Consider the following 8,927-nt stretch of genomic DNA (forward strand, 5'->3'; position numbering starts at 1 on the left):
GCTTTAAAGAAAAAAAGTCAAGACTGGTTTGGTGAAAACTGTGCTGAAATTAATCAACTCATTCAAGAAACGATAAACGCTCGCCATGCTCATATATAAGGCCTTCGAAGCCGGCATAAAACCAACATCTACAGAAACCGCAAAAAACAGTGTAAATAAAAATTATAGGGACTAGAAAACAAATGGTGGCAGTTGGAAGCTTTAGAATCGGAGGGTTTTGCAGAGCCCACGACCTTAGAAATTTTCATACCGGTGTAAAACATATTTTTGGCCCCATCAGATCCTCCATCGGAACATTGCTTGCAGCAGACAATGCCACCATCCTCAACGATCCACAATCAATTTTGGATCGTTGGAAGGAGCATTTTGTCACTCTACTCAATAAAGAATCTTCTGCAGATGATGATTTTCTGAAAATGGTTCCACAGTACCCAACGCAATTATGGATGAATGCACCACCATCATTTACAGAATTTCTAATTGCGATGGAGAAAATGAAAGTAAATAAAGCCCCAGGGCCTGATAATATCCCCTTCGAACTTATCCACCATGGTGGACAACATCTGGAAACAAGACTATTCACTCTCATTCTTAAGATGTGAAAAGAACGTCAAGTACCAAAGGATCTGAAAGACGCAGTAATAGTAACCATCTTCAAAAAGGGTGTCCGAAATAATGTGGAAATTACCGTGGGATTGCCTTTTTGTCCATAATAGGAAAAACCTTTGCCCGCATACTACTGAATCGCTTGCTGCAAGTCACAGAATCCGTCCTCCCAGAATCTCAGTGCAGCTTCCGTGCCTCTCGAGGAACAATAGATATGATTTTCTGTGCGGGACAGCTGCAGGAGAAAAGCAGGGAACAACAGAAACCCCTCTATCTTGTATTTTATGACCTGCAAAAAGCATTCGATAGCGTTCCAAGTAATGCAACGTGGAAAGTTCTCAAGCAATTTGGTTGCCCAATCCACTTTGTAGAACGCACTTAGGCACTGCATGGAGGCATGTCAGGATATGTATCGCACCAAGGCAAGGAAACAAAAAAGTTTCCAGTTACCTGTGGACTAAAACAAGGTTGTGTTCTTGCACCTACCCTCTTTTCCTGCAATGCTGCAACGAACTTCCCCCAAATAACCCGGAGGTGGACATTAGGTACCGTTATGATGGAGGACTTTTCAAGCCTGCTAGACTAAAATCTCAAAGCTTTGTGAAATTCCAACACATCACAGAGCTTCAATATGCAGATGACAACATGGTCCTTAGCCATTCCAAGGAAGACATCCAGAGATCCGTAAACAACTTCACGCCAGCCTACCATAGCTTCGGACTCTCTGTTAATATTGGTAAGACAAAAGTGTTAGTACAACCAGTACACACTACCACCTTACAGGACGTAAGCATTCATATAAATGACCCTCCTCTTGAGCAAGTAGATCACTTTCCATATCTCGGTAGCATAATATCAGAAAAGTGCTCAAATAAGAATGAAATAGAAAACCGAATTGGCCTGGCCTATGGAACTTTCGGTAAACTGATGAAGCGCATCTTCAATAATAAACATCTTTCAATAAAAACTAAACTCATGGTATACCACACGATTGTTATACCTACGCTTCTGTATGGGTGTGAGACCTGGACTATATACCAAAGTGATCTCATTAAACTCGAAAAATTCCACCAACAAAAACTTCGAGCTATACTGAACATCAAATGGTATGACTATGTAACCAACACAAGCGTTCTTGAGAGAGCAAACATCTGCAGTATTGAGGCCATCACCATGAGGAACAGACTCCGTTGGTTGGGGCATATCCTCGACAAACTCTGTACTCGGAGCTAGCCACAGGGAAAAGACCTATCGGCCGCCCTATACTGCGATATAAGGACCAACTCAAATCCACCCTAAAAAACACCGGATTTGATCTTCACATCGTGGAAACATCTCAGGATCGGTGCCTGTGGCGCCAATCCATCATACACGGTACAAAAGGATACGAGGCAGAAAGAAGAAGACTGGTTGAGATCAAGAGGAAGGCAAGAAAAAAAAATGATGAACAACAACGCCCCCTGCCAAGCATTGCTTGCCTTCTCTGCCCACGCAAATTCCACGATCAGATTGGTCTGAGAAGCCATCTGCGATCCAAACACTGAGGGAAGAGGAAACTGAAATTCTCGAATACGAGAAATTGGCCGACGACGATATATATATATATATATATATATATATATATATATATATATATATATATATATATATATATATATATATAAGACCGATGGTTTTCTCGGGAAAATTGAATAACATGTTATTGCTGGACAAATACGCTATATAATCAAATCCGTTTTAGATAAAAGAAATATCCAGGTTGGTATCGATGGTTGTACGTAAGAACAACATGATATAAATGCAGGTATGTAACAATGCTTGATACTTGAACCTTTGTTATTCCTGATATTCATTAATGACCTACTGATAAAATTGTCTACGTGATGGGTATATTTGCTGATAACATCACGGTCTACTAAGGACACGAGGGGAACACGAATGAACAAATATTCAAGGTAATAGTTAAAACATGAAAGTAAGAGTTCTACTCTGTAGTAAAATGGAGACGTACATTGATAGTAACATTCAATGCTGACAAAACGACACGCAACAAAATCCAACCCATGCACTGTAGAAGACCTTAGATACCGTAAAGAAGACCCTAGATGCCATAAAGAAGACCTTAGATGTCGAAAATAAGACCCTAGATGCCGTAAAGCCTTGTAATCTAACAGCTTTTTTCCCATGGACTGCTGCACATTGGAATTCTCTCCCGGGCCCCTGCTTCCCTGACTGTACCGACATGCAGAAACTCAAGTGAAATGTGAACAGGCTTCTCACTGCCCAACCCCATAAATAGTATCCCTGCAAATCTGGTTCCAAATAGAAGTCCCTCACGAATAAGTGACCCTGTGCCTTGTTTGGGGTAAAACGTCAATAAAAAAGATTAAACTTCTTTTCTGTAACAATTACAAGAAATCTTTCAATTATTGCTATGCTATCTGAAAAACACTTACTCTAAACTTCTCGGCTTAGCATTCATAGCCGACAAATACATTGAGGACATTGCTAAGGTGGTTGTGAAAAAGTTGGGCTCGTTTTACCGTGCTAGACAATTACTCACACCCGATAGTATCCTGTATTTTTACAAAGCTACCACGCAGTATTGTTGCCACATCTCGACTGGTGCATCCGCCACTAGTCTTGTGGCGTTCATACGTGCTTATCTTATTTACTTAGTCGCCTCTTGTCGTTGTTCATAAATGGCCGTCATACGTGTCGTCTAATGGTTGTCGATTATCGTCTGTTTAGCTAAACAAACAAAACTACTTGTGCACGAAAACACAAGACTTGTTGGGTTTCCGAGGTTTTATTTAGTTATTCATTTATTTATTTATTTATTTATTTATTTATTTAGAGAGAGAGAGAGAGAGAGAGAGACGTGGAGCGAGGAAAGAAGAGGAAGAATGGGTTTCACTCATTCGAGGAGAAACCACGACAATAATTTACTTAATTTTTTAAACTTTTCCTTAAGGATGGACATTGAGTGAAAATCCTGAGTTAGCACATGCTTAGATAATATCTACGTTGCCGGACGAAGGATTAAATTTAAAAATGCTTTTGTTTGCTTTCTTAAAGGCGTGACGTAATCACCTCTTATATTTCGACACTTGCATTTGTAGTGCATTTTGTCTCTAGAACTAAGGTTTGACTTCCGCTTCATTCCCGCCACATGCAGCTGGCTCTATTTCCGTTTGCCGTTAGGCAATATTGACATTCACCAATGTAAACCTCGTCGTAATACATATCAGTTAAATCAATATCTATTTACCTGCGCAAGATCCTAATATATAACACGCTTTCAAAAATCAGCAAAATATAAGCATTTTACTTAAACGCCAATAATTTTTAAGAGTAATTAGTGGACAAACAGAAGGCACCCACGTATCTTGCGAGTATATGGCATAATCCAGAGGTCCAATTTTCGCAAGTTCCTTCTGATTCTCTCTCCTCTTTTCGAAGCTTCTATCTTTTCATCATTAATGCTCTGACCTTTGTCTGGCATCAGTTGAAATGACTAGCTCTCCTCTTTGGGAAGCTCCATGTTTAGACAAGCTTCTGGGTTTGATGTTTACTCCTAATCTGAGATAGAACACGTACATCAAATTCGTTGCCAAATCAGCTGGAAAAATGGTGGGGTCGTTTACTGCTCCAGTAGATGTCGCACTGCTGATGCAATTCTTTAGCTGTCTAAGAGCCAAGGAGGGAGTACTGTTGCCACTACTCGAAGCATCTTATCCTGCCTTGACAGAGTTCAAAATAGACTTCGTAGCCTAGTAGGAGATGCCCTCTTTTCTTCTTTACAACCTCTTTCCCACAGAAGAGACGTTGCGAGCTTGTCTATGATTTATCGTTATTTTCATCGCAAGTGCTCGTCTGAGCTCCAATCTATGCCCCCCCCGGCCTGACTTTCCCGAAAAATATTGTCTAGATGAAACCATTATTAATAATTTCCCTCACTCTTTATCTGTGTCTAAACCTAAACGTAGATTCCATGAGCAAGGCATCTTTCTTAGAACTGCACGCCCGTGGAATATGTTCCGTTTTCCTGCTTTCCAACTGACTACAATATGGTCGTCTTCAAGTCTAACGTGAACAAGTTCTTGATGACCCATCCTCTTAAGTAATCCAATTTACCAAATTTTCACTACTAACGATTACTACATGTTCCCATTGACTACTGTACACTCATTCACCCTTATCTTCGAGTAACCTCCGGACCTTGATAAGTGGTGACTCTTTTGTAAAAAAAAAAAAAAAAAGAACTCGCCGCATTAAATTATGCCGTATTTCAACACTAATGCGTCAAATATTGTCTTCCAAGTAATCTATTTTGTATGGTTCATTAGCGTATACATGGGGTTTTACATATCCCAAAAGAAAATAATCTAATGAGATTAATTCACGTGGCTATTTCGTGAAACTGTTTCCGTTTCGTCAAATGTTTCTCTCATTTAATTGATTGTATCGTGCGCGGTATGGTAACCGAGTCTGTCTTCTAAAACTACAGGATTAATTGTAAAACAAAGCTCAACTTAAAAATGCGAAACGTAATAGACTTTTCAATTTAAAGTTCGTCGCCTCTAAACATAGCATTTAATTATGTGGACATGACGTTAAGTTAGTACTGATTAACAAAGAGATTGGAAAATTTAGAGAAATACGACGTTTGATCAGCATAAAATACACCCCCCTGTCGTATCATTGTGATAGTAAATTTATGTTTGAAACATAAAGAAAAATAAACTTACTTGTTTCAATTATAGTATAATTCTTCCGAAAAGCTCGTTTCGACAAGTGAGCCTCCTGAAAAAAAAATACATATATTTTAAGACAACAGTAGCAGATATCGCGTATTTGCACCACAACCACTTTGATCTCGGGATTTATTATCTCAAATCAGTGATATCTTTCACGAAAAACACTCGTCTAGCTGAAACAACAGTCAATAAATTTCCCACTTTTTATCTATGCCTAAATCAAAACGTAGATTCCACGAACAAAGTTTCTTTCTAAGAAGTGCACGCCTGTGGAACTCTCTTCTGTTTGCCTGTTTCCTACCTCACTAGAACTTGTATGTCTTCAAGTCCAACATAAACAAATTCCTGATGAACCTCCCCATTAAGTAAGACACTTTATCAGATCTCCAATACTAACGATTACTACGACACTGTCCCATAGATTACTGTACACACAGCAATCCTTATCCCTGAATGGTTTCCGGGCCTTGATAAGTGGTGACTTCTATGTAAAAAAAGGTAGTATCTACCCTGGTATTACTATCGTATAGTGCGTGTTTATTTGTTTTCATCAGTTTAATCGTTTAAAAACATAGACCATTATAAGCACTTGTCTAGTCGAAAACTAGTAAGTGGTCCACTCTGAAATGCGGTAAGGAAATTGTAGTATCTGTACTGATACCACACTTAATTACTTTCTATCCTCGATCACTGAAAGAACAAATTTCTAATTTTATAAATATTAAATAATTATTAAAAATGATATATGGATGTAATTATAGCATTAAAACTCACAAAATTGTTTCATAATTATATAAATACAATTAAGAACAGCAAATACTACTCCTTTAACTGGTATAAGTTGAAATACCACAAAGGAGCGTCCCAAATCGAAAGGGATACAACATCAAGCTACTATGTAAATTTCACAACCGATTACACGTTATTCTGATAAAATGTCTTCCTCATAGTGTATTTTTAAACAAATCGATTTGTATATTATTTAATAGGAATTCATTATTGAGATGAGTATTATTACTTTTTATTTATTGCGGACTATTATCCTCATCTTTTCTGAGTTGTTTCACGACGTTTCAGTAATTGCAGTGGATGCAGTCAGGATATTCAGAGTTCCTATCCCGTCGCGGTTACCACCTGACGAAGGCCAGAGGAATAGTTGTCGAAACATCGTGGAACAACTAAGAAAAGATTAGGATAATAGTCCGCAATAAATACAATTAATAAATAAATACGCATCTCAATAATGAATTCCAATTAAATAATATATATACCATTCGGTACGGACGCGACCATTGAAGATCAGATAATAAATAAACATGAATTTATAAGATCAAAAAATTCAACCTTGATCTCCCTTAGGGGCCCGTGGCGCAGTTGATAGGGACGTTGACTCTCTACGGTTCCAGGGGAGAATTGTCTGAAGAGAGCGGTTTCAATTCTACCAAAAGCCGGCCAGAGGCTTACTTGGCCAGAACGTGGTGAGACGACAACAACTACGGAAGCTATTAATTGCAGTGGATGGAGTCAGGCGATTCAGAGTTCCTATACCATCGTGGTTATCACCTGACGAAGGCCAGAGGAATAGTTGGCCGAAACGTCGTGAAACAACTAAGAAAAAGATGAGGATAACAGTCCGCAATAAAAAAAAATTAAATCGATTTGTTTTCTGTTATATTGATCAGAAAATAAAAACAATCTAACAAGGGATACATTTTATACTCATTTTTTTTTTCGCGCAGGTAGAAGTGCGTTATGTTTTTTTGTATGTTTCGTAGATAAAATAGTCAAAGGTAACATGTCTTGAGGCTAATTTCTGCTAAGATCAAACGAGACATTAATAAAGCATTTTAATGTTGTTTCGCAATACTTCCTTTCTCTCCTTCCATTTGTTATTGTGATAAGGAGTATTTGTATTAAGAAGTCGAATAATCACCTTTATATTTATTTAGTAAAAGCGCTAAAACTTTTTAAATTTTCACCCCCATAAAAGCATGTTATTACGTAAAGTAACATGTCTTGTTTACGGCTAAACTGAGTTCAAGCAATCCGTTGAACACAAGAAAAAAAAAATGAAACCACGGGAGGAGCGTTTGACGATAGGTTTACCGAATATGTAATGAGTTTGTAAGTGATTAAATTAAACAAGCTTGTTCTGGAAAGAGTAGTATTGCCATTTTAGTACAACAGATGAATCCACTGTCAAAAATCTGAATCCACTCTTTATCTGTGCGTAAATCAAAACGTAGATTCCATGAACAAAGCTTCTTTCTTAGAACTGCACGCCTGTAGAACTCTGTTCCGTCTGCCTGCTTCCCACCTGACTACAACCTGGATGTCTTCAAGTCCAACGTAAACAAATTCCTAATGAACCGCCCCGTAAGTAAACACTTCATTAAATCTCCACACTAACGTACTGTACTTGCAATAACCCTTATCCCTGAGTCGCTTCCGGGCCTTGATACGTGGTGACCATCGTGTAAAAAAAGAGAAAAAAAAAGATGATTATATAAATGAAGATGAAAAATTAAAATAATATGAAGTAAGTAAATATAGGAATTACCTTTTTAAAAACATAAATCAATGTTTTCTACAATTATTTTTCCAATTTTCCTTACAATTCTCGACAAATAGTTTAACACAATGGGTAAAAAAGATACATACGTGCTCGATCGATTTCTTTTCCAGCCTACGGACCCTAGCAGACGAATCCCAAACAGCCAAACTCAAAAGCATGATGGTCAGACCACCGATGAAGTTCATTAGTCTAAATGGAACATTCCTGGCAAGATGTTGTATTCTGTCCGAAATCGCCATCGTATTGTAGACTCTGTGTTTACTCTTGCCAAAAGAAACGCAGTATGCATGAACAAATCCCAAGTTCAGGCTTATTTATAGAAGAGCAAATCGGTTATCTACGCATATTTTTTTAATGCGCACCGTGTGGAAAGCACATCTAATGAGAATAGAAGCACATAAGGAAAATACGTTCAGAAAAAACACATAAAACACTCGTATATAAACTAAATCAAACTCGCACAAGCATGCACTATTACGAAGCACACGCATAAGCAAGAATATACATCATTACACACGCACACACACATATATGTGTATAAACAATGTTATATCTCTAACAAATATATATCCTTTTATATATACACAGGCACACACACATATATATGTGTGTATATATATATATATGTATATATATATACATATACGTATATACACAAATATACATACATATATGTATAAAAATATATATATACATGAATACAGATATACATATACATATATATGTGCGTACAAATATACATATATAAGTATATATATATATATATATATTAATTATGTGCATATAAAAAGTATGACAAAAGCTTATTTACACGGAAACACGTGGATGCATACAATAAAAATTCTGATGTTATTAAATCTAATTGCAAGTTTAAACATGAAAAGACAATAAACAAAGGAGACGGTATATATATATATATATATATATATATATATATATATATATATATACTTACTATATATATGTATATATATATACATATATAT

General features: G+C 37.1%; 1 protein-coding gene across 1 annotated transcript in view; it reads right to left on the reverse strand.

The window, feature by feature from the left end:
* The window catches only part of LOC145277472 (uncharacterized), a 28,998-nt gene extending 20,668 nt beyond the window's left edge, over positions 1-8,330 (reverse strand). The window contains exons 1-2 of the mRNA XM_080128837.1: positions 8,028-8,330; positions 5,358-5,412 (exon numbers count right to left, since the gene is read on the reverse strand). Coding sequence (XP_079984963.1) covers positions 5,358-5,412; positions 8,028-8,180 — 208 coding nt within the window. The 5' untranslated portion in view covers positions 8,181-8,330. The remainder of the gene's footprint in view (positions 1-5,357; positions 5,413-8,027) is intronic.
* Positions 8,331-8,927: the final 597 nt, after the last annotated feature.

Source organism: Euprymna scolopes, chromosome 6 (assembly GCF_053919585.1).
Source record: "Euprymna scolopes isolate OS-2025 chromosome 6, ASM5391958v1, whole genome shotgun sequence".
NCBI lineage: Eukaryota > Metazoa > Mollusca > Cephalopoda > Sepiida > Sepiolidae > Euprymna > Euprymna scolopes.